Below are 27,431 nucleotides of genomic sequence, written 5' to 3' on the forward strand. Positions count from 1 at the left end.
GTCGATGATTGGATCGACTCGGGTGTGGATGAGTGGTGTGGATACAATCAATTTAAGATATGGCACAGTTGCAACACCTTATTAGAATTTCAAAATTTAGAAAAAAAGAAAAAGTGAATGTTTTAAAATTTATATGACAGTTGCTATGCTGATCTACCCTGGTGCGTTATCAAAAGTGCTGATGATCTTGAAGGGAACACTCTTGATGCATATAGCTCATCATGAAGGGCAAGGTAAGCAAAGAAAACCCCAGAAAGAAATCCTACCACTGGCAAAGCCATTTCAAAATGCAATAAATCAGGCCTTGCACGACAAACAAAAACGAGAGCTGGTGTAGGCCTACAAGTCTCCACTTGGGTTTTTTTTTCAGTCATTTATTGGTCAATGACCGATTTTTTAGCAAAATGTCCGAAAAAAATATGGTCAATTTGGTCAAAATGTCCGAAAAGGGTCATTCCATGTCAACTGTACCAAAAAAATGAAAATTTTAACCCAACATCTCAGATTTTGCACAAATTTAATATGCAGGAAGTACTTTTTGTGCTGATTCCAGAGAAAAAAATTTTTTTGGAAAATGGTTGAGGATTGATGAAGTTAAAGCCAATATAAAATGGCTACTTTTGTGGTCAATGAAGCGGAACAATTAATATGAAAGTCATTAACTAACTTCAAAACCAAATTACTTTATTAGTAATTATTTTATTGCAATGAAATCTTGAAAAAAGGTTACCTCGTCACAAAATATCCTCAATGCTTATTTGGTTCTTTTGAATGTAGGTCTGTAGGATGAATGAAATTTGAATGTCGTTTTCCATAATTTAGTATAGAGCCAAGGCTGTGCTTTTCAAATTCTGACACTTAAGCTGTAGATGCTCTTGGAACTGGTTAACTATGTACAATTGTACAAGAACATTCTCAGATATAGAGTAATGCATAAGTTGATATCAGATGCTGCTGAACGTAGCTTGGCTGTGGCTGATGTGGCTATGGTTTCTTCTCACCCTAACTATACCATAGTTAATTTCTTAATTTTTACTTAAATTACAAAACAAATACATATGATACATAATAAAGAATTTTTTCAACTTTTTTGAAGTATTAGTTTGTTTTCTATTTTACAGGTTAGCCAATTTATAGAGTAAAATATGAAGTTTTTAGTGATTGCTGTTATTTTGTTATTTATGTCCTTTGTCAATGGAGATGACAAACCTACAGAAGGCAAACTCCAAATTGGAATAAAGAAACGTGTTCCACCAGAAGATTGCAAAATTAAAACAAGAAAGGGGGACAATGTTGAAATGCATTATACAGTAAGGTTGTTCTTGGAGAGTAGAATTATTTTCAATGCTTTTACACAAGAATAACAGATTTCATGTGTGCAATGTGACTGAGTTTTTAGTGTGACTGAGTTCATGACTGCAATGTGACTGAGTATATGCAATAAAACATGTTTTACTGTATGTACATCATAGCAATAAGTATATATTTCTTCTACAGATTGATCATGTTTGATCGACTGTGATCTCCCATATGAACTCCCTTCATTCTATTCTGTCTTTTGTTTTTAGTAGTACTTCTGGCATGCTTTTTATTCCCATAATTTCCTTGATATATTGTTAAAATAATTCATTTTTTGTCGTCTTTTTGTTTGTTTGCTTTGTGCCATCCCCGGAATGGCCCGATTCGGTGAGTCCGATTCGGTGAGTTCCCTATTCGGTGAGAGCCTTTTTCGGTGAGAGCCCTATTCGGTAATTTTTTTTTTAAATTATTGTGCGCCGTAGCCTAATTATCATTGCCTTTATAGGGGTTTGGGGGTTGGGGTTTTTTTTGGGTTTGGTGGTTTTTGGGGTTTGGAGATTTTGGGGTTTGGGTTTTTGGAGGTTTGGGTTTTTGGGGGTTGCGTTTTTGGTTTTTTTTGGGGGTTTGGGTTTTGGGTTTTTTTGGGGGTTTTGAGTTTTTTGGGAGTTTTTGGGGGTTTGGGGTTTTGGTTTTTGGGTTTGAGGTTAGGGGGTTTGGGGTTAGGGGTTTTGATTAGGCTACGGTACCCGATAATTTTCAAAAAAAAATTCAAAAAAATCACCGAATTAGGGCTCTCACAGAAAAAGGCTCTCACCGAATCGGACTCACCGAATAGTAGCAGACCCGTGCCATCCCAGTCAGCATTAAATTTTCTGAGTGGCTTCTTGCTATATGTTTAAAATATTTTAATCTTTAAATGACGCTGTCTAATGTCATTTTACATTAAAATTGCAAATATGTATATATTAATAACGTTCGCTTTGCTAGATTGCATTTATTGAAAGTATGCATTTCAATGCGTTTGCTAACCTTAATTGGCAGTTTTAGTACAGCTGTGTAGGACAACAAACACACACTTTTATTTTTAGTATGTTTTAACTTGTATATAAGCGTTTTAAGAAAAACAAATAATGTGCTACATAAAAATGATTCATAAGTTTTCCACAAAAATTTAAAATTACTTTATTCAAGGGAACCTTGAAATCTGACGGAAGCAAATTTGACAGCAGTCTTGATCGTAATCAACCATTCAAATTTCAACTCGGAACTGGCCAAGTTATCAAAGGATGGGACCAAGGCCTTTTGAAGTATGTGAGATTATTATAAGTTAAAGCCAACAGTTAATAAATTGAAATTTATAATTTAAATAACCCTTTTTGTCAATTTTTAACACTATTTCAATGGCATTAAACACTAAACAGTCAGTGCCAGGGCATTATTATATGGCTAAATGAGTAAAATATTTTTGTATTGCAAGTTGTTTCAACACCCAAAAGCAATTCGAAATTTTGGTAGCATGGCATTTACGGTAGTTTTTGTTGTGTGTAAACGTTAGTAAAGAAAAGTGATTTCAGCTGAAGAAGTTTGTACTGAAACTAATTTGCTTTGGCTGAAGATTTTCAGTTCTTCTACAATGTTATATTTTCAGGATGTGTATTGGGGAAAAAAGAAAATTGGTCATTCCTCCACATTTGGGTAAGCGATGCTTATCATTTAGTTGGATGCTTGAGTGTTCTGGGGAGATATTCTGGCAAGATACGTTTGAGAAAATGACATTTTTATTACTATATAACTCCTTTTTGGAAACAATACTTTTAAAAGGGTATTTTATTGAGTAGCTGCATTGCATATCTGCATCATTTTATTAAAAGTATTATTATATACAGGGCAATTTTTGTGGATAATTTCTGGTGTTAAAAACGACTTGTTGCACTTGTGAACTGATCTGTATGCAAATAATAGACTTGGTGTTTTTTTGAACACAACAGACCAACCACAGCAGAACATTACTAGAAAGGGAAATTTTCTGGTGCATTACTTTTTCTATGTCAGATTTTCAATTTTGTTTATCAGACGTTATCTTAATCTACAATAAACATTATTTTTTGAGGTTATGAGCTTGTTTTTTTGTTTAGTTTTTTGCACTCATTAAATGCTCAAAAAGGTGTTTCAATATGCAATTTATTTATCACAACAGGATATGGAGAACGCGGAGCACCCCCTAAAATTCCTGCAGGAGCCACCCTTGTCTTTGAGGTGGAGCTTCTTAATATAGACCGCAAAGAGGAACTGTAACATCCAAGCATATGCAGTGATTGCCTATTCCAAGATTGCATTGTTTGCCAAACCGAGTTTCAGAGTGATAACATTGTGTGAAGCTGTTCGATTCATGATCATATAATAACTGTTTGGAAAAATAAAGTTGAGTTCACGCATTTGCTGTCGTTTTATCTTCTTTAGCGTAGCGGGTTTTTATGGCCAAAAATGGGTTGTATCAATTAAAAATAGCCGAAAAAATTTTTTTGCCTAAATTGTTTGACTATTTATTTAGGCGATATGCATTACTATGAAAAATCATGCTCTTAGGAAGTGGGTGTAAAAAATTTGATTAAAACATTACGTCACATTTTTTCTTCGCAATAATTGCACGGTAACAAAATTAATGCTAGAAAAGATAACAATCCCGATGAACAACCAAACTTTGCAGCATTTATTTGATTAGTTGTTGAAAAAGTCCTCCCCGATAGCCAGTGATGTACGCGCATACAAAAAATATTGACGCCGTCAGCGCAAACGCAAACGTTCGAAAAACTATACGCCGCATGCGTCAACGCAACTTCTAAAAAATGTTGGCGGCGTCAGCGCATACACTAGCGCAAACTCATTTTGTTTGCTAGGTGCCAAACATTCACACGGTATAAACCACTCGAAACAAACAAGTTTTATTTTTAATTTCCACGAAGAAACACAAGCATCTGAAAGTGTTCATCTGACATTTTGCTGCGTTTTGGTTTCAATGTGTCTTTGCCCATTGAAAACATTCTTTCAACCGCAGCACTGGAAGAAGGTATTGGCTTGTAGCGAAAAAAAGTATTTTGGAAATCTTTCGTTGGAAAAGCGCCCACGGTTAATGGTCCTTTGTGTGGCCTCTCTTCCAAGTAGGGCCATGGATTTGTATTATCATGCTCCATTTCACTTGGAGATTAGTATTACTGTAGGCTAAGTTATTCTCTGAATACAATAGTGTAGTGTAAGAAACTGCAGCATATGCCTATCAAAAAAATTCTGGTGTTATTACTAACTGTCGCTCCTAGTAATATACTAACTGTCGCTCCCTAAGAATCCATTCTAAAAAACACTATTTTTAAAATGATTCCGTTTGAATAAGACTAATGTTGCTTTTAATGCCATAATTCTCTCAGTAAGCTCTACCTATGCTTTTTTCTGATAAGACTTTTAAAAAGTGGGTTAATGGAAGACAAAGCTGCCAGACACAAGCAAGTTTAGATTCTGAACTGCACAACTCTTTGTTATTAGCATTCAGGGATAGTTAGCATTACTAGTGTTATTAGCAGTAGGCTACTCGAAAGCCTCTCACAACTGGCCCCTGGATGCATGTTTTGCTAAACTGCTCATCAAGTTACAAAACATATGTTGTGTTTGTAGACTGTCTAAGAATACTCAGCACAAGCATATATATTATTTAGAAAGTATATTGACACGTTAGGTAACAGTAAGCTTCTTATTAGTTGACTTCAATCTTCAAGCAGTAATAAGCACATTTTAAAGCAAAATCAGTCATTGTACAATATCGGTGTTTCCACTTTTAAATATAAAAATCAATTACCAATTTAACCTGATGGCGATGTAACAACATATATAATTACATACTTACGCAACAGAATGTATCAATTGTCAAGTAAAAATTACCTTAGCTTGATAGCCTACTGTATGTAGGCCTACACATTACTACGCTACATAGCCTACTACAAGAATAACCGGCAAAGGCAAAGTAATGTACCGGTACTACATATAACATACAGAGTAGCCTACAACCAGAGTTGCAAGTATCGGTTCCAAATCGCTATTCGATAGCGCTGTTCTCTACTTTTTCAATATCGATTACGTCATAGTCTTTTCTTTTTTCCGCCAATATCGTTTATGGTTTTTCTTTACTTTTTTTTTATGTGAATCGATATTCTTTATTCGATTGTTTTGCGACTTTTTTCAAGCCTTTAAGTCTACTTAATAACATACGACGGACAAAGATATCATAACGTATTTTGACGCTCATGCGAGAAAAACGATAATCGAACAATACCGATCAAGCGGAGTTGAAAGAATAAGCATTTTGTTTGAAGTTATGCATGATTGAGCAGAAAGGATGCACTGGTAGGCAGTATAAAATCAGATACTTGATTTGTATTTTTTTTTTTAATTGCGTTTAATATCGATTAGCCTATTCTTTATTCTCTACTTTTTTGGGAGGCTATTGAAATCGGATATTTCTCTACTTTTTTGGGAAGCTATCGAAATCGGATATTTCTCTACTTTTTTGTTTGAATATTGATATCGATTTATCCCCTACTTTTTTCAATATCGACTTGCAACCCTGCCTACAACATCATGCAAGCAATCACGGTCGGAGACCAAATATTTGAGTTTGTTTAGATACATAGGCTGCACTGCTCATTGCCTGAAAAGTTTCTGATTTGCCCCAAAATGCAAGACTTAACTAATATAAATTAAAGTGCTCACAATTGCTTACAAACGCCTTCAACACTGCTTGACTTAAAATACTTCACACTACGAAGCCAAGTCATTGTTTACATTTTACATGGAGCGACATTAGGCTACCAACCTACCTACTTGCTTGCTTACATTACATTCCTGTTCTGACCCGTAATTTACTAATTTCTCAGTAGGCCTAAGTTGTTTTAACTAATTCTTTCTTTTTTTCTGCAAGACTTCAGTCTCCACATGGGACTCTAGCGTCAAAGGCAGTAGTGCGATATACCCTACAAACAAACTCCAGCTGACTGAACAATAGATGAGACTGTGACACAACACTAGAGCAATGGGCAAGTCGAGAGCCTGCACGTTCGACTCCAGCCACCCGCACTTGCTGTTGTTTCTCTGGGCAAGAAACTTAACGATAATTGCCTCTACCTAGTGATCGATTTCGAGTAATGGGTAGTACCAAATTTAAGTCATAAGTAAAGTAGACAACCGGAAACAGACATTGCCGTCGGCTGCAGCGTGGGTCAGGTGTATGTCGGAAGGCGTACACCGATGGATAGCGCTCAAGTCCGCTTTCCCGCAATGCAGGATAAAGATAAACAAACAAACAAGATGTCAACATTTCGCAGTTTGACAAAAAAAATTGCAAACAACAACTAAGACATTAAAAAGTATGCGTTGACGCTATGCGCTAAAAAACCGCGAAAACTTTACGGCGCAGCCTCAAGCGCAAACTATCCAATAAAATGTGGCCGCAAGCGTTAGCGCAAACAAAAAGTCTACGCCGCAAGTATGCGGCGTAGAATTTGCGGCGCATACGTACATCTCTGCCGATAGCTCGGTTGGTTAGCGCGTGACTTTTGGAACAAAAAAACTTCAAAATCAAGCGACGCTGGTTCGACTCTCGGGGTGTGCACTTGAGCAACACACGTTAAGGACTGCTCTCCATTCAGCGGCATCTAATGGACGGAATAACTCCTCTGCAACAATCGGAAACTTCACTCTGTTAATCTCAGTGACCGGGCCTGCGTCAGTGATTCAAAGCCTCTGCTAGTACGCGAAACTGCCAACATTAAGCTCTACAAGAAGCTTTTCTAGTCCTAGGATAAACGTTCAATCAAATAAAACTTTTGAGAAAAAAACTTTGTTCCGTCACAGGTGTTGCCACAAGTTTTTTTTTTTTAACAACCTTGAAGCTTTATTAATTCGGAGCAGAATTACTCACCTGGCAACACTAGTTTCGTAGATCAAAAGTGGGAAAGCTAACTTTATTGAAAATTGCAAAATTAGCCTGCCTGTCAAATGTTAGGTTCAGACTTGAGAAAAAAAGCTGTTGATTTGTTTTCTTAGTTTTGTAGATCCTTTTTAAAAAGTAAATAAAAAAATAACAGCACTATAACCTCTTTAGTACATGTAGCTCCACCTTTTTTCATTCAAATCAAAAGTAAGTCATGAGAGCAGTTGATTTTGCCTAAGCAGATTGTGAGATAGCTACGTAGTTGGCACCTACCGGTACTTGGTTTGATATGGTAGGTTTCTTTCACTGAGTGATTCAACTAGATTTTTACATCATGAACATACAGATCTAGACAATCATGCAGCAATGAATAAATTTAAAAAATCTTGTTTTTTATTACAATTTGCTTCAAGAAAGCTTCACTCACCTTTCAGCACACAATGTGCAGCATATCATGCCAATTCAAGAAATATTAAGAAAACTTCTGCAGATAAATATGAAGTAGTAGTTGTTGGAGGTGGCCATGCTGGGTGTGAAGCTGCAGCCGCTGCTGCTAGAGTCGGAGCAAAAACTCTACTGCTCACACACAAAACTTCAACCATAGGTAAGTCATCCAAGCCCTCTTGTTTTAGTGCATATATGATACTGTTTCAACTGGTAAGATTGCCTGTTGTTCATTCTGGTGTAGATGCCTTTCTTTGCAGGCAGTCAGGTAGTAATTGGAGTCGGTCATACTGTTTTCGCCTTGCAACCAATAAGTGATGTTACAATGCCATGCTTTTGATTGACATTACTTTGTCCTAGGACTGAGAAGCTTCTTTCAGGGCTTAATCCTGGCAATGTCACATACTTGTAGATTGTAGAAGCTTTGACCCACTGACAAGGGCCGGTCACTGAGATTGACAGAGTGAAGTTTCCGATTGTTGAAGAGGAAGTGTTCCATCCATTAGATGCCGCTGAATGGAGAGCAGTCCTTAACGTGCATTGCTCAAGCGTCCACCCCGAGAGTCGAACCAGCGCTGCTTGATTTTGAAGCTTCTTTGTTCACAAAGTCACGCGCTAACCAACTGAGCTATCGGGGCGGACGTCAATTTATTTGAATGTACATACTGATGACAACTGTTTACTTTCTAAATAAAAATATTTTACAAAGGACTTATGTATCAATGAATCATAGGAATATTATTAGCAAGCTTATTAAAAGTGAGTTATTTGAGTAGGGAAACTTGTGTTTCTATGTTGTGTTTTTCATGTTATCTTAAATCTTTTAACACTTGTAGTTGTGCTATCATATTACATAGATTTGCTTTGTAGGCGATGATTGCAGGCAGCTAGAATTGGTATTTTATGATTGTGAAACATTGTATATTATAATGTATATATATCCTTTTCTTTTAATGGAAACTAACATTTAAACTTTGCATGCAGTTTTGTAACTTTCTTGGTGAACTTCAGGTGAAATGTCATGCAATCCATCATTTGGAGGTATTGGAAAGGGTCATCTTATCAAAGAAATTGATGCACTTGATGGGGTTTGTGGCAGAATATGTGACATTTCTGGGGTTCAATATCGAATGCTAAATCGGCCTAAAGGTCCTGCGGTGTGGGGCCCAAGAGCACAAATCGATAGAGTGCTTTACAAGTATGTTTAGACAAGGTTGTTATCTTTGTAATACCGGTACGGTATGTCCGGTATGTATATATATCGTTGTAATGTATATCAATAATATTCATAAGTATGAAATTGCAACTGTTTGTTTAACATTCTACATTGAAAACATATGCTCTGATAAAGTCTTTGTACATTCATATGGTAGAATGGTCATAATGTGACTGGTGCAAAGCATCACCAAATGTACTATTCTCGTGTATTGCATAGCCAATTTTTGACTGCTCATCTAATTTTTCAAGTGCTACTACTTACACTGCTATAATTGACTCTAAGTGCTTGGAGACAACAAATCATAATCACCTTCATTTATTTGTAACTACCGGTAACTATCAATCATCGCTCGACGATAGAAAAAAATAGATCCTTAACTCCAAAAGAAAGTGTTTTAAAAGTGTAATTGGAATAAGGTACGGTATCTATTTTTGCTTAATCGACCAACGTTTTTCTTGTGCAGAAAGAACATGCAGGAAGAAATATTTAACACCCCTAATTTAGAAGTTATTGAAGCTGCCGTTGAAGATCTGATAACTTCTGATGACAGCTTGTCGACAGATCCTCTTGTTAGTCCGGACACACAATGCAGGTATTTTAAGTGCTATTCACAATGCTATTCTATATTTCAAATTTGAAAGTTTGGTCTTCGACAGCAGATGTCCATGTAGTCCATTTTCCAATAATATTTTTTTTGCTTAATTTGTTTTAGTCACTGCTTGTGTTTTGGTGGGTTTTAGTCAATTTTATGAAAAAACCTTCAGTTTTTGGTGCTTTCTTGCCATCTCCATACATCATTGTTTCAAAAGCAAAGATATCTATGAGAGTTTTAGATCACATCGTACAAAACTTACAAAAAGTCATTAACATTTTTGAACAACTCCTGAAATCTGAGGAGCAAAATGGTTGGAGCAACCTGGCTAATCCAATCAAACAATAAAGAGTCCAAAATGTAGAAGTAGATCAGGCATGCACAACTCAAAACAGTACACAGGCCATTTTAGGAAAAAAATATTTTTCGCAGGCCGCGTGCTAACGTTGTTGTAACTAGCGTGTAGCCTATTTTATATATATAATGTGACCGATTAACCGTCAAATAAGAGATATCGTTGAGAAGATGGTTACTGTCAAGAGACTGTTGCCTCTCGCACTACAGTATCTAGTTGTTTTTAACGCTTATCGGCGGTAAAGCATCGGATTCGTTGATTATGTAACTGTAACCGTGGAGAAAAGTTTATTACTGTTTTGTTCTATTTATCTCTCATAAGAGCTTGTAACTATGTTTCGACGGTTTTACAACAAAAGTAACCCCTCGACGGCCCTCATTTTCAATCAATCAATCTCAATTTCATAAAGATTCTGCCCTCATTTTCAATCTTCCTTCTCTTGTTTTCAGTCATAACGTGATTACGGGGTACTGTATATTTCACAAAATGCTGACAACTCAACCAACAGTACAATTCTGATGTACACTGACACCTACGGTACCAGACACTACGTTTTGAAAATATTCATTCGCGCACTTTGTGCAGAAACAAGCAACAAAGGTTGGATTGTTCTTGTAAAATTTTTCAGCAAAAATGAGCGAAATCACGGAATATCTCCTGGGTCGCATGAAAAGGTTTCACAGGCTGTATGTTGTTCATGCGTAGCCGAGTGGTAAGAACGTCTGCGCGACGTTCGAAAGGACGTGGGTTCGACACCGCTCCAGAGCACGTGGCTGTGTCTCAGCGAAAGACACTTAAAGGCAAGCCAAAATAAGGGGAGCAGCTGACTCGAAGACTATATGTCACTTTGCTGCTTCCTGTCGTCTGTTGTATCGCATCTGTGATCGCAGTGTGCTGTATGTTATCGCAATGGGCGCAAATAAAAGCATGATTATTATTATTATTATTATCATGCCTGAAGTTGATACTAAACTCATGTTCAGCAAATGTTTCGAAAACTAAATTGTCTTCATCTTCGTTGGTACATCATCATCATCATCATAATCCATCGTCGGTTTGTTCCCCACTAGTGGGGGTGGCCGATTGTTTCCGCGCAGCAATTGTTTTAATCCCTTTTCTCCATTTCCTGTCCCTTGCATCTTCCTCCTTCAGTCCGACTTTTTTAAATTCATCCTTTACTTGTTGTTTCCACGTTCTTCTTGGACGACCGCGTTTCCTCTTCCCATCCACCTTTAGATCTAGTGCCTTTCTAAGAACACTTCCTTCCTCCCTCCTTATCACATGTCCATACCATCTTACTCCATTTGCCCTTGCCAGTTGGTCTATGGTCTCTCTCATCTCTAGCATATCCAACAATTCTTCAGTCCTTTTTTCCCTTCTCGTTTTCACCCCACTTATTGCTCTCACCATTGACCTTTCCGTTCTTCTCAGGATTGCCAGTTCACTCTCTCTCAATATCCATGTCTCGCTACCATATAGCATTGCAGGCCGCACACAGCTCCGATATACTTTCCCTTTCATCCTTAGTGAGAATTTTCTGCCATACAACATTTCCCCACATTCCCTGAACTTTGCCCAGCCCAATCTTGCCCTTGTTGTCACTGCTGCTTCACATCCACCACTTCCATTTATCCGATCACCCAGATAACAGAAGTCTGTCACTGTTTCGATGCCATGGCAGAACTCATCATCATGGCCTTCCACTTCATTCCTTCCTTTACTGCATTTCCCACAAACAAAACACTTCGCCAATCTTGTTGCGGCTCTCTTGACGTTAGCACATCTTGCATGTACCCACTTTCCACATTCCTTGCATTGCATTGAATTTCTCATCACTCTCTTGCCGCATATTCCACAGGGATCTACTTTGCTCTCAACAACTGTTCCTTCTGCTCCACTCACCATCACTTTTGTTTTTTCAAGATTCACCTTCATACCCTTGGTTTCAAATGCTTCTTTCCATTTCTCAAACTTTCTCTCCAGTCCCTCCATACTATTACTTGTCAAGACCAGGTCGTCTGCATACAAAATTTCACTCAATAAGCCCTCCCTCACTCCTTCAATTACAACGTCAACCACAATAGCAAATACCAGAGGTGACAAAACTGATCCTTGGTGTACACCAACCTTCACAAAAAACTCGTTTGAATAATTTGATCCAACTCTCACTTTTGTTCTTGCATCCTCATACATAGACATCACAGCTCTCACCAATACCTCCGGTATACCTCTTTTCCTCATTGCCCACTCCATCACTTTCCTTGGTACTCTGTCAAATGCCTTTTCTAAGTCGACGAAACACATATATAGTTTTGTCTGCTTCTCTCGGTATTCCTCCTGCATTCATCTCAATATAAACAGAGCATCCACTGTACCTTTTCCTGGCATAAATCCAAACTGCATATCATTTAATTTCACCAATGTTCTCAACCTCTTTTCTAGTATTCGCTCCACAATTTTCATTCCATGCTCTAGTAGTTTTACACCTCTATATGCACTGCAACTTCTCACGTCCCCTTTTCTCTTGAACAATGGAACAAGAGTACTATGCTTCCACTCCTCCGGCATTCCCTCTCCATCTAATACCCTTTGGCTAAGTTGTAGCATTACTTCAATTCCCAACTCTCCACTTGCTTTTATCATCTCTACGCTCACTTCTGATAGACCGGCTGCTTTATGCAGTTTCATTTGCCCCATTGCCTCCACCACTTCATCACGAGTAACCTTTCCCACTGGACCCTCCACCAGATCAACCTCTGTCATATGATCCCATACATTCTCCTTATTCATAACATTTTCTATATGTTCCTTCCACACTTCTCCTCTGCTTTCCGGGCTGAAATGCAACTTCCCATCTCCACTCCTTATACATCTTCCCCCTACAATATCATTCCCATCCTTTTTCATTTGCTTTATGAGTCTGAATACTTTGTTTTGGCTTTCCCCCATTTTATTAAGTTCCTCCTCAGCACCATTCTTCATAGCTCTTGCAACAACCCTCTTTGCCTTCTTTTTCATACTCTTATACTTCTTTTTATTCTCTTCTAACCCATTTTTGCGCCACTGCTTGTATGCATCTCTTTTCTGTGAAATCGCATGCTTCACCTCTTCATCCCACCACCATGTGTCTCCACGATCCCTCCTCACTTTCTTTTTCCCACATACTTCATCACATGCTGCTAGGACACCTTTCTGAAATGAAGCCCACAAGTCCTGCGCACTCATGTTTACCAGCTCTTTTGCTCTTTTCACAAACTTAATTCTCGTTTCTTTTTCCTCCAGTTTCCACACATTTCTCACAAAAACTCGTTCTTTCTTCACAATTTTCTTCACTTTTTTCATATTTAAGTCTCCTACTACTAGTCTATGCTGCAACTCCCACGGAATTACTTTCACATTCTTCAAGTACTTTCTCTGTTCCTGCCCAGCCACAATAAAATCAATTTCCGACTCATGTCCTCCTGAGCTGTAAGTCACCTTCCTTTTCTCTTTCTTTTTAAACCATGTGTTGGCAATACAAAGTTTCCTTTCATCACAAAATTCAAGTAGCATTCTTCCTTCCATGTTTCTCTCCCCAAAACCATACCCTCCATGAATGCCCTCGAACCCATTTGCTTGTTTTCCAACATGTCCATTAAAATCTCCTAATCCAAACACCAACTCTTTTGAACTCCGTAAATCCCATTCCTCTGCCAAAACATCATAAAAACTTTCCTTTTCTAAGTAATCCCTACCACTTTGAGGTGCATATGCACAGATTAGCCTCACTACCTCCTCTTCAAAAGCAAGTACCATTGTCATCACTCTGTCACTCCTTCTTCTAACTTCTATTACTTTCTCACACAATTCCTCTTTTACCAAGAAACCAACACCACCGATTCCTGTGTTATTTCCTGACCACCATAACTTATATCTCCTCCCATTGACACCTAAAAACCGCGCTGACTGTCCCCTCCATCTTATTTCCTCTAGGCAACATATATCCACCCTTCTTTTTCTTAGTTCTTCACATATTTCAGTTCCTTTACCACACAAACTTCCCACATTCCAGCATCCGATTCTAACACCATAATCTTTTTTCAATGTTTTTTTGTTTTCTCGGAACCCAGAGATTCTTTGCACCCCTTGCCCATCTAAGGGCTGCTGGGGACTAGGGGCCATTTTTAGCTTTTGCTGCATTTAAATAATATTTTGGAGCAAAGATTTTCCAGCCGGATGCCCTTCCTGACGCTAACCACAGTTATTGGCGGTGGGCCTAGCCTTTACTTAAAAAAGTATTTCCTGCAAGGCAGCAGGATTTCTAACAAGTTTTAGCCAACCAGTCGAGGTTGTTTCCCATGAGGTGGGACGTGGACCCACTTGTTAGTTTGGTGTGTGATCAAGACCAGTGTTCCCCGAGACCCATGGTGTAACAATCCATGGTGACTGCCCAGGGTTCAAAGGTGCTACTTGTACCACACACCTACCTCACTACACACCTACAAACCACACTACTCACCACACACCTACAAATGTAAGTAATCCTTGGTGTCGCTAAGTTTGAAATTAAATTGTGGCTGATGGCGCAAGGCAAAATCTGAACTCTTTAGGACTTTGTCCGCCCCGTTAGGTCACTGGTTACATGCCGGCTCAAGATCATGTGGCGCTGGTTTGAATCTCAGGGTGGGTGCTTCTGCAACACATTTCAGGACTGCTCTCCATTCAGCGGCACCTATTGAATGGAATAATTCCCCCGCAACACTTCAACAATCGGAAAACTTCACTCTGCCAATCTCGGTAACCGGCCCTGCATCAGGATTCAGGAGCCTCTACAAGTATGCGAAACTACCACCAGGAATAACCAATCAAGACTTTGTCAGTCCTAGGATAAAGATTCAAAACTAACCAACCGATAAGGACTAAGGAGTCATATATTATAATGTTGTTTTTGTTGGTGACTTGTGTAGAATCTAGCAAAGGTAAAGTTGCCATCAAGGTAAGTTAAGGATTGTGATGCAACTTCAAACTGGCGACTCACAGTCGCACACCTTTACAATGAAGCTTTGCTTAGGTGCATTGGAGTGGTGCTGAAGGACGGTAAAGAGATTTATGCTTCCAGTGTAGTTTTAACAGCCGGAACTTTCTTGCGGGCCTGCATTGCCATCGGGTTGAAGGAATTCCCTGCTGGCAGAATGGGGGATGCTCCTGCTGTAGGATTAGCAAAAACAATTGAAGACCTTGGGTTCACAATGGGAAGGCTGAAAACAGGAACACCACCACGCATCAAGAAGCACAGTGTTAAGTATGAACCTTTTTTACATGTCGCGTAATAATTGATCACTTCATGAAATACATTGTAATAAGATATTTGTAATAGTTAGTCAAGTGCAATGTGACAAAGAGTTTGTTTTGTAAAAACAGAGAGAGACTGTTCACCAGGCATTTGGTAATAAAATTAATTTGCGTTCTTCTGGTGACTATTTACTAGGTTACCTCGTGATGTTAAAGATGATAACTAGCTTTTTTTTTTCCGACGTTTCGTCAGTCAGCACGACTGACTTTATCAAGGTGGCTAAAACAGGTTAATACAACCTGTTCAGCAACGATGGCACAACACAAAAACATACTGATAAAATGAGTAAAGTAAAGCAGCAAGAATCAGAATTAAAACACGCAACAAGATACCTAGAGGTTAAACTAAATGCAGTGAATGCCTAAAACCAGTAGGCTACTTCCTGCAGCGTAAATTTATCTATCTATTGGGCCACTGTCAAGAAACGTTGAAAAGACATCAGACAAGACAGAAAGCAATGGGATTAGCAATAACAATGGTAGAGAAGACGCACTGAGAATGGAAAAGGTGAAGCTAAAGTTAAAGTAATTTGTTGTACACAGAGGGGAAATTCTGACCATCTTTTTGGTTAAGAGCATGTTGTGCCTTCTGGTTTATGTACCATTTTTCTGTGAACAATCTTTTTGTATAATCCTTTTCAGTTTTAAGAATGGTGGCGTTGGTCCAAGTAATTTTATGGTCTGAGTTTATAGAGTGTTTGCAAAGAGCGGAATGCTCTGGACGTTGAAATTTAATAGCTCTTTGGTGCTCGTTGATTCTAGATTTAAGATCACGTTTTGTCTGTCCAATGTAGATTAAATCACAGTCATGACACGGAACTTGGTAGATCAATCCAGAAACTTCACCTTCTTTCATGGGGTCTTTAGCCGAGGGAAGGTATTTACCTATTGTCAGATAGGGTTTCATCGCAACCTTGATTCCTATGAAAATTGTGAAATTGTGAAAATGAAATTGTGCCAGTGACTTCATGTTCTATGGTAAATTGAATGGATGATGAAATGCTGTTAAGGTGCTTGTGAAAATCATTAACTGCAGTTTTTTTGATGATGCAATACATTCCTCTTCGCCCTATTGTCTCCTTTATTGGCTCACCTACCTATGAATTATCAAAATTTTTAATTGATATTTTATCTCCACTCTTCGATCATCAATATTGCATAAAAAATTCCACGGAGTTTGTCAAAATAATTAAAGATATTGACGTTAGCCAGGAAGACTGTCTCGTTTCGTTTGATGTTGTAAGCCTCTTTACTTCTGTCCCTCTGACAGAAGCCTTGGACCTAATATCCAACCTGTTATTGGCAGACGATTCGCTTGTAAATCGTACAAAATTATGTGCAGATGATGTGATTCAAGCTTTAAAAGTGTGTTTTCAATCTACTGTTTTTTGTTATAAAGATGTGTTGTATCGCCAAATTTATGGTACGCCGATGGGCTCCTGCATCTCTCCAGTTGTTGCTAACATCTTCATGGAATTCGTTGAACGCAAAGCCATCAGCACTTTTCACACTCCTCCACAATTATGGGTTAGATATGTTGACGACACGTTTTGCATCATCAAAAAAACTGCAGTTAATGATTTTCACAAGCACCTTAACAGCATTTCATCATCCATTCAATTTACCATAGAACATGAAGTCACTGGCACAATTTCATTTTTGGATGTTAAAGTGGTTCGCCATAGCAACAACAAGAAACTAACCACTACCATACACAAAAAACCAACACATACAGACAGATACCTGCAGTTCAACTCACATCACCCCAAGCATCAAAAACTCACAGTGGCCAAAACATTGTACAACAGACTGGACACACACATAACGGATGATTCTGAACGTTCACACCACAAGAAAAACATTCACAACACTTTAATGCTCAACGGATTTCCACGAAAACTTGCTTGCATACAGCGACCCAAACCGAAACCTTCGCTTCCTCCTTATAAATCTTTTACTTGTCTTCCTTACATAAGGGGGGTAACCGATAAAATTCAGCGTATCCTCTATGGCATAGGAATCAAGGTTGCGATGAAACCCTATCTGACAATAGGTAAATACCTTCCCTCGGCTAAAGACCCCATGAAAGAAGGTGAAGTTTCTGGATTGATCTACCAAGTTCCGTGTCATGACTGTGATTTAATCTACATTGGACAGACAAAACGTGATCTTAAATCTAGAATCAACGAGCACCAAAGAGCTATTAAATTTCAACGTCCAGAGCATTCCGCTCTTTGCAAACACTCTATAAACTCAGACCATAAAATTACTTGGACCAACGCCACCATTCTTAAAACTGAAAAGGATTATACAAAAAGATTGTTCACAGAAAAATGGTACATAAACCAGAAGGCACAACATGCTCTTAACCAAAAAGATGGTCAGAATTTCCCCTCTGTGTACAACAAATTACTTTAACTTTAGCTTCACCTTTTCCATTCTCAGTGCGTCTTCTCTACCATTGTTATTGCTAATCCCATTGCTTTCTGTCTTGTCTGATGTCTTTTCAACGTTTCTTGACAGTGGCCCAATAGATAGATAAATTTACGCTGCGGGAAGTAGCCTACTGGTTTTAGGCATTCACTGCATTTAGTTTAACCTCTAGGTATCTTGTTGCGTGTTTTAATTCTGATTCTTGCTGCTTTACTTTACTCATTTTATCAGTATGTTTTTGTGTTGTGCCATCGTTGCTGAACAGGTTGTATTAACCTGTTTTAGCCACCTTGATAAAGTCAGTCGTGCTGACTGACGAAACGTCGGAAAAAAAAAGCTAGTTATCATCTTTAACATCACGAGGTAACCTAGTAAATAGTCACCAGAAGAACGCAAATTAAGTTTGTTTTGTGTCACAGACGCATCACAAGTTATGACTATTTGCAATAATTTCTATTTTTAATCCATACTAACTAAATATATTTGCAATATTTTTTTACAGAATTACAAAACGTTAACTGATGCTTGTTTCCGTTTGGCGTCAGTAGCAGTATTATTTTACAGGCCTTGCCAACATGGCTAGTTATGTTAAGCAGTTTGATCACTCTGTTGTAACAAACATAACTCGCTGAATATTCTTCACATTTTTAGCTTTGACGTCATGCAACCATGGTTTGGGGATAACCCTTCTCACCCATTTTCATTCCAAAATGAGAAGGTGTGGATATCTCCCGAAGACCAATTGGCATGCTACACGACACACACGAAGCCAGAATTAAAACAACTTGTTCATGGTGAGAGAAAAGAATCCCTTGTTTTAACGTCATTTAGTTGCGTAGTGCCAGAAGATCAGCTCCTCAGTGCCTTTATCTTCAAAGGCGGAATAGACGAGTCAATATAAGGTTGAACCCCAAAAAAATTGATACAAAGGGTTTTTCAACGGATTCTGTTACCTATGGGCCTACTAAATAACATACTAAAAGTCTACCAAAATCGGACCTCCAGAAAGGGGTCATTTTCCAGATGGCGTCCAAGATGGCCGCCGAGATGTTATATTGCCTATATCTCAATTGCTATTCAATTTAGAAAGGCGGTTTAGGTGTCTTACTGTCTATCCCTAGGTTTTCGGGGTCAATCAATCGAATTAAATAGGTTAAATTACGATAGACTGATTATCTACTGAGATACGTATGATTTGTATATAATATACGACCTGGAGGAGCCCGGGGACATTTTGGACGCAGCGATAGGCCAACATCAGACAGAGCAGAGCACGATATTAGCAAATTCACTTGAGGCTTGAGATAAAACGCAAACAAAATCATCTTTTCTTCCATTATGTAACACAAGCTTGAGAAAAGTGGTTTTCCAACATTCCAGTTTCTATACTTTTGGCAGCTTGATAAGCTGAATAGTGGTAAAATTTTCAAAGACAACTCCTCACTTTTCATCTGAATAAATTCCATATGTATTGGTGCAAAACGGTTTCCAGTACACTTTAAAATAAAACGTTTTTTCGACAACAAAACACTCGAAAATCCGTCCGTAGTATCCCCAATCTCCCCTAATAAGATGGAATTATCATAACAGCATATTACATGCGGCATAACAGGTACTATCAATACAGGCATCTAAGAAAAATTGCAACCTACAGGAGGCTCATACTTTGCCTTCTACAGCAGATGAATACAGGGGATTAATCTGTTCTAAAGAATGGCGTACCATTAAAGTCTGGACACAGACACATTCAGAAAATCATCGGAATTACAACAGTAAGCTACAAAGGTAAATCGTAAACCAGGGTGATCTACCGGTTTGTTGTCTTATTGCCTACGGCTGTCTCTATTCATCATCTTCCGACTCGTCTAGAAGAAACTTGTTATGTGGATTGTCACATTCTTGCAGTTGGCATGGTCCACATGCAGCGGTAGGCTACATGGTAGTCCGTATCCTCTACAGGAGCAGCGGAGTGTCTTACAGGCAGTGGAGCAGTTGCAATGAATGACCTTCAAGAGACTGTCTGGAGCAGCCTTCATTTTTGACATAAGTGGGATGAGCCGATTCTTTTGCAGGTTCCACCCCCGATTCATGACATCCATACTCTCTGCTTTTCCCATCCAGTCAGTCATGGCATGGATAAATATCAACTCAGAACACATGTCATGTCCAAAGATTTTTTTCAAACGGTTGATGTTGTATACTTTGGTACTGCCATCAGCTTTGGACTTGTCTGACCTGAAATAAAGGCCCTTACTGTCTTGTACCCGGAGTACATGTCTATCATTGGCAGATACCTTACTAAAGACTGGCCTGGGTGTTCCTTTCCCTGATAAATAGTGTGCATCATCCCCTGCCAGCCTGGCGTGGCCTGCTTGAAGTTGAATGACAACTTCCAAAGCAGATCAACCATGTTGGCACATGCAGTGAGAATCGGAAGTTCTCTGAATGTGATGTCTTGTCGAATATTTTTTGCAAAACGATGCTCAATTATCGCATCCTTGGACGTCTCTACAATGTTCAGTTTTAACGTTTCGTGCCTTGGGATAATCTGGCCTGTTTCTTGTCCTGGTGTCAGGGCGGCTATCATGCTCATCCCGTGAAACGTTCCTTTCCCATCAATTGTGAGAATGTTATGATCTACATTGTCTGCTGCGAATAGCAAGTTGTTGTCCAACACATCAATATCCTTACCAAGCATGTTTGGTGCAGAACAATTTGCGGCATTCATTTCAAACCTCTGCATTTCGCCATACGAAGAGCAGAACCCCATCTGACACAAGCTATCCAAAAGAAACCGCGATCGATTTAGATGGTGCAGTTGCACTGAAAGGCCAGTTTGCAAAGGGGCAATAACAGCTCGTGGTCGGACTGCCTGTATGACTGCATGACCAATAATAGCAACTTTTCGCTGTGTGCCTTTACCTACAAACAAGGCATTGAACACAACGTAGAGTGATTTTGGAATATAATCAAGAGCCGCCTGGATTTTAAGTGTCTCTGTAGTCGGGCACTGGTCGTTAACGGATGGCACATTTGTCTTGATGTCACTCTTTATGAGCCTGGCAGCTGCTTCAAGTAATGCTCTCTTCTGTGACACTTCATCACCTTCTTGGTTTGTGCTTGCGAAGTATGACTTGAGGATGCTTCCCGTTTTCTCTCTCAGCGTCACTATGTCCTCTATACCTTTTCCTTCTGCAATAATTATGGAGTTTCCATACCGTTTCTTCAGGTGACTTTTTAGGTATTGATTGCCATAAGGGAGGGAACCGTCCTCAGATAAATACTCTTTCATTTTACACCTTAGATCAGAAACAGTCAGCTGTTCTTCATCATTCATGGCTAGGTACGCACACATCTTTGTGAAGGCTTGCTCTTGATCCTCATTCTTTGGCCTTCCAGCTTTTCTACGCTTTGAATCGCGATCAGTCTGAAACTGCAAGGGGACATCACGGCTACAGCTGAAATGGCTGCTACATACTTTGTGATATACGCAGTCTGCAGCATGTAGATCGCCACAATAGTATTCAATTCTACCTTTGACTTTGAAAGACCACTCATCATGGCGGTTTTCACTGCAATCCAATATTGCCTTTGCGAAGATATCAGTTTTCACATAACTATAGTCTTCACTTCCATCATGAACATTATTTCCGCAGAAAAGGCAATCAGTCTTGCCATTGAACAGACCCTCAGAGCATAGGCGTAGCCAGGGGGGGGCGAAAGGGGCTATGGCCCCCCCAAATTTTCCAACTTTGGATTCCGAAGTTGAGCTCTTTGTTGAAAATGTAATAAAATTTGTCGAAATTTATAACGTTTTCCAAGACATCTGGTTATTAACACCCCCCAGGACTTGTCTTAGACACACAGATAGACACCAATAAATTTTGCAAATCGTAAATCGCGCAAAATTTACGCGATTTACGTTTCTTTGAACTAATTTGTGGAAGCAATTTTAGAATGGTTTACTCTGTTGGGTTTTTATGTACTGTAGTTATTGAGTTTTTGTGTAGCTGAGTTTTTGGTGTTCTCTAATTTTAGCCGCAGTTTTTGCCGTTCGTGTGTAAGAGCTACCTTTAATAAGTTAATAGCTGTTTATCTGCTAATAAACTTCATACAAATATTACCTTAAGTGTTTCCAGAAAGCGCTACAATCCATTATTTGAGTGTAAATTTTCAAAAAATTTCCGGGGGGCATGCCCCCGGACCCCCCTAGAAAACGCTCCCACCACTTTCATTGTTTCCCTTGCTCAACCCACCAGGATACGCCACTGCACATCAACTGGCGATGGCTTAAATCAAACACTTTGTTACTCTCTTCAATTCATCAAATATTTGGCCCCCCCAAATTTTTTTTCTGGCTACGCCACTGCCTCAGAGTCCCTAGTACCGGTACTTCTTTTATAAGTGCTGGTGGAATAAATCTTTTCGACTTTAACAACGATAACTTTGCTTGCATTGTGATGTGCTACGCACGCATTCATGTGATTATGATGTCACAAACACAAGAACAATAACAACTTGAATACCACCATCTACCCAATACGCAAAATTATTTAGAAATATGCCGTACATTTCCTTGGAAATGACCCCTTTCTGGGGGTCCGATTTTGGTAGACTTTTAGTATGTTATTTAGTATGCTCATTGGTAACAGAATCCGTTGAAAAACCTTTTGTATCAATTTTTTTGGGGTTAGGTGCCTTTTTTCCGTATATTGACTCGTCTAGAAGGTTTTTTGAACTTTAATAATTTATAGAAAGCTATTTTACCAATTACAATAAGAGCCCGTCATATAAGTTAATGAATAAATAAGAACAAAATGTCTTCAGAAAGTCTTCCTTTGAACAAGCTCGTCAGGGAAGAAACCAATGGTCCTCGATATTGCCCCTCCATTGAGTCCAAGATATTGAGATTCACCGATCAGAATTACATGTGCTGGCTAGAACCTGAAGGCTTGGATTCCGAAATCTTGTATCTACAGGTACGTGTTAGATGAGGATTCATACCAGTTTTATGGAACTCGTTTGTAACTCAAAACCTTTTTGCAGAAAATACTATGCTGTCTTGTGGTGTAGCCGCTGAGCGAAAGCATCTAAGCTCAAACATGGTCTCACAACAGCTGCGAAGTTAATTGCGAAAAGACCAGATTTTTTGTTAAGACATAAAAAGTACGATTTAAGTTAAGCAGGTTTTTCTGTCACGGAAAGTTGACAGACCATCGGGGCGAGATAGAGGGTGAGCTGTTTTGTTAATTTTCTAGGATAGATAAAACACTGCTAATTACACAAACGTTATGCCATTAAATTATAATCAATATTTGGATTTTGCAACATACTTTCTGTGGACCCCCTGGGGGTCCATGGCTTAGACACAGCCACGTGCTCTGAAGCAGTGCCGACCCGAAGTCCTTTCCATCATCATGTAGGCACTCTCACCCCTCAGCTACTCAGCTGACGAAGTCAATTTGTCAATGGATTGATAAGGGTGTTCCGTCCTTGATTTATTTGGTAGACACAGCTACTGGCTCTTTGCAAATTCACCCGGCTATTTATTTTCCTTTAAAACGATTAGTAGCAGTTAAGACTTGTTCAGAGAATTTACATCACTTCGTTTCTCTGCAGGGCTTCAGTTGTACAATGCCTGAGGAATACCAAGATCAAGCTGTTCGTTTAATTGACGGTCTGGAAAATGCTGTCATCTCTAACTACGGATATGGCGTTGAATACGACTTCATGGACCCCCGGCAGATAGCTTCAACTCTGCAAACGTATAAGGTTTTAGGCCTGTATTTTGCTGGTCAAATCAATGGCACAACTGGTTACGAAGAAGCTGCAGCTCAGGGACTCGTTGCCGGAGTTAACGCGGCCCGAAAGGCCAAAGGATTACCGGATTTTACAGTCGGTCGAAGTGAAGGCTACATCGGGGTTTTAATCGATGATCTCACAACAATGGGAACTAACGAACCGTATCGCATGTTCACTAGCAGGTCAGAGTTTCGTATGTCTCTGCGTCCTGATAATGCGGATGAACGTTTGACCGAGAAAGGATTCCTTGCGGGTGGCTGTGTGAGCGAACAGAGGTATAGAAAGACAATCGCGAGGCTGAAGGCCTTAAACCTTGCCACCGAAGACTTAAACGCGGCTACCAAGTCATCGAAGGCTTGGCGCAAATTTGTAGGCTATGAGAAGCCGGTAAATAGCTCCACTGTACGAACAGGTCTCGAGTTTATGGGCGATTGTCACGAACTGAACTGTTCACCTGATCCTATCATGTCTCTGACAAAAAACACATTGGAATTAAAAGAAAATTATTGGCTTTATGAAAGATTAAAAGCAGATGCATTGTATCACAATCTGCTTCCACAACAGAAGAAGGCGATAGAGACTCTGCAGAAAGAAGAATGCTTGGTTATTCCAAGTTCTTTAGATTTCAACAAGTTGCCCTTGAAATTGGAAATTCGTGAAAAATTTGCGAAAGCAAGACCTCAAAATATGGCAGCCGCGACCAGGATTCAAGGCGTCACTCCTGCTGCTTTACTTCAGCTTTTGTTCCATGTAAAACGATTCAATAACCCCTTAGCACAAAATAGTGTTTAAAATTTGTTATATTGAATCGACCCATTTACGTTCCGTTACTTGTATTTCTTAATTTTGCATGTTACAGTAGGGGAGTATGGGGCAAGATATCACTTATTTGCTTAAATCAGGGGTTCCCAACCTTTTTTGCCGAGGCCCATAATTTTTATCTAGAAAAATTCCTATGGCCCACACTTTATTTACAATATCTGTTTATAATTATCATATTTAAACAATGCGGTAACTCATTTTCCTTCAGTCTACTGATGCCAAACATCACCACTTCTTGTTCCCACGCTCTTCTTGTCTCGATAAGTGTCGTCATTATTCAGTATCACGGTAATTAGTACAGGCACCGGTTTACCTAATGATATTCTGAGCAATTCCTCCACCGACTGTTGTGGAGTAGGAACCTGTAGTGCTCTATCCAAGCGATTGTTGTAGATATTCAATAGTTGCCGCTCATAGTAGGCTTCTAGACGAATCATAATGAAGTCCACTAACTGGGTGATATTGTACGCTTTGGTCCTTCGAAATTTACTTGTGCGTACAACAAAAATGGCTGCCGGCTTCACTGGTTGCTGGACTAAATTAACTTTTGTTCAAATTGTATTTTCTTTACGAATTGTTGATCAATTTCACAAATCTTACTATTAGAGTGATCACAATCAATTTCTTTTCTCAATTTTTGTAAACTTGGTGTGTCTCCAGGCCTTAGTTTTTTTGTTTTTTTAGTGCAATTTTTAGATTTGGACCTGAAGAGCGAAAGTTTGCTGCTGACATTGAAAACCGCGGGAAAAAATGAAGCGACAGCAAAAATTACCGCACGTTCTAACCAACCCGACATATAAGCGGAACGTACATCATACTGAGCGTGTCCACTATGTTCACCAGCACCTAGGGTTGCCAGATTTTTTTTACATTTTGAAAGCGCGCGACTGCACCCTCAAACACATGCCAAAATACACGCAACCGCACCCTCAAACACATGCTAAAATGCGCGCAACCGCACGCTTTAACGCAAGCCACGCGCCCAAATGTGTACAACCACGCCCAAATATGCAAAGAATTACTGCATAGTATGCAAAAAAATGTTGCAATACTATGTGTGATATTGTCTGACACAACAATCTGGGTCATAAGTGATACCACAGATAAAAATTAATAAAATCTTGCTTTCTTGATCTTTAGCAAGTATAGTGCTCAATTGATCAAAGGTTGAATCCAGGTAATGGGCTAGCTAGTATCTTGCAGTGGCAAGAATGCCAAGAAAAGAGATCTACGATTAGAAGCGCTAAGTAGAACACTCCTACTTGCTTATGTAGTTTACTTAACATACTTTTCATGCGACTGTGCTGCCTTCAATAAAGGTTTGTTTGCAGAAAATTGTTCTTTAAATTCTAATCAGCTGAAAGGTATGTTGAAGAATACACACAATTCACTTTTAACAGAATATACAGCTAAACGGTTTCGCTCATCTATCCATATGTTTTGTTACCCATAACACTGAAAATTCTCTCAACGTTGGCATTAGATACAGGGATAGACATTGCATACTGGACAACTTTTAACAAGTTAGGTGCAGTTTCTTTCTGAAAGAAGTTAGTCCACTTTTCAAGTGATGATCTTCCACTTAGAGTGAGAAAAGCAGTTTCCAGTAAATGCACTTCATCATGTAATGCATCAGGAGGAAATTCTTGCTTAAAACATGAGGAATTCCACACCTCAAGGATTTCATCGAGTGATGGTGGATTTTGAATATTGCTCAGCCCCAACACTCTAAGCCTGTACAGAGGAGACTTTTCAAACTTGAACCATTTTTCCAAGCACTTTATAGCATTTTTGTAAGCTTGTGATGCTTCTGCCGCAAACGTTTTTACTGAATATTCAGAGAGGTATTTCTGTTGACTTGCAAGCTTTGCTCTCATGCCAAAAAATTGATTGCTTAATTTTTTTCAAGTGAACTTCTGAATTTTTCCATTATGTGATAAAGATCACCAGAAGTGGTTGTCTTGCTTTCCCGTTTTAGTAACGTTTCGTTAAAGATACTCATGAAGTAATGAGTAAAATAAAGGTACAGTTCATTATCTGTGGTGCATCCTTGTTAGACAATACATTTTGTTGCTCGGCGAGCATTTTCCACACAGCTTTAGGGCACTGATCTGGTCCAAGACTTAAAAATACGACTTCAGGGGTTGCCAGCTTGAAACTAACCGATCCACTGTCCTAAACAAGCTAAGCCATCATGTTGGTACATGTCGTATCACATCTTGAAATTCAGCTTCACAGAATGAGAAACATTCTTTTAATTCTTCTCTTTTTTTGGCAGAGTTAGAAAGTTCAGAAAATACCTTCAACTCAAGATTTTCTATGTCAAGGGACAAGACCTTCAGACCATTTTTGGCACAGTTGTGCGATATATGGTTGCTACAGTGAGCAGCAACAATGTTTCCATTTACTTCTTGGACTAGCTTCTGAAAGACAGAGTTATTTCCTACTCCATAGTTTGCAGAAGCATTGTTTGCACCAAAAGCAGGAACATTTGCCCATGTTAAACCCTTTTCTTCAACTACTCGGCAGAGCTGTTGCTTAATAGAGCGGGAAGTCTTCAAAGGGGTCTTCATAAAAGTCCAAAATTTTAAAACATAGTTTTTCCTCTACTGTGTAGCATTGCGCAGCCACGGGAAATATTTTTCTATTTTTTTTTTGTTTGAGGCATCCGTAGGAATAGAAAAAGGAATTCCTGTTTTTAAGACTTTTACTACAAGCTGCATGGAAAATGGTATCTTGAACTTGGACATGCAAGTATCTTGAACTTGGACATGCATTTGGACATTTCCATCACCTTCTAATAACTCGTCGCTTTGTGAACGAGTTTGATACAAAGCACTGTTTGTATTCAAAGGGATGGCACAATCTTCACATGTCTTCTTGATAGAATCCACAAGGGAGGGTACAAAACTTGGGTTTCCTCTAAGTATGTTAATGCTTTCCTTGTAGATCTGATCTCTGTTTAAGCCTGGTGCCAGTTGATAAAACGTTCCTGAAGCAATTTAGATAATGTTTGTAGCAGTGCAATCACTTTATAAAACACTAAAAGATCTTTAACAAATGCTGAGTTAGCCATTTTGTGGTAAATACCTGCACACACAATATCTTGATTGTTAGTGTCATTACTCCGTTCAGCGAGTGTCATCAGTATACTTTG

The 27,431-nt window shown here is 39.0% G+C and overlaps 2 protein-coding genes across 2 annotated transcripts; both read left to right on the forward strand.

Moving 5' to 3' along the window:
• Positions 1-1,125: 1,125 nt before the first annotated feature.
• LOC145784326 (peptidyl-prolyl cis-trans isomerase FKBP2-like) lies at positions 1,126-3,751 on the forward strand. Its single transcript, XM_082596126.1, has 4 exons — positions 1,126-1,310; positions 2,491-2,606; positions 2,948-2,994; positions 3,497-3,751. Exons 1-4 carry the CDS (start codon positions 1,146-1,148, stop codon positions 3,592-3,594), a joined length of 426 nt encoding a protein of 141 aa, XP_082452252.1. The 5' UTR covers positions 1,126-1,145; the 3' UTR covers positions 3,595-3,751.
• Positions 3,752-7,868: 4,117 nt separating this feature from the next.
• On the forward strand, positions 7,869-26,942 carry LOC145784360 (5-taurinomethyluridine-[tRNA] synthase subunit MTO1, mitochondrial-like). Its single transcript, XM_082596163.1, has 7 exons — positions 7,869-7,880; positions 8,732-8,918; positions 9,403-9,531; positions 14,937-15,167; positions 18,302-18,444; positions 22,478-22,629; positions 23,270-26,942. The coding sequence occupies exons 2-7, from the start codon at positions 8,737-8,739 to the stop codon at positions 24,242-24,244; spliced, it is 1,812 nt and encodes a 603-aa protein (XP_082452289.1). The 5' UTR covers positions 7,869-7,880; positions 8,732-8,736; the 3' UTR covers positions 24,245-26,942.
• The last annotated feature ends 489 nt before the right edge of the window (positions 26,943-27,431 follow it).

Source organism: Aplidium turbinatum, chromosome 15 (genome assembly GCF_918807975.1).
Source record: "Aplidium turbinatum chromosome 15, kaAplTurb1.1, whole genome shotgun sequence".
Taxonomy (NCBI): domain Eukaryota; kingdom Metazoa; phylum Chordata; class Ascidiacea; order Aplousobranchia; family Polyclinidae; genus Aplidium; species Aplidium turbinatum.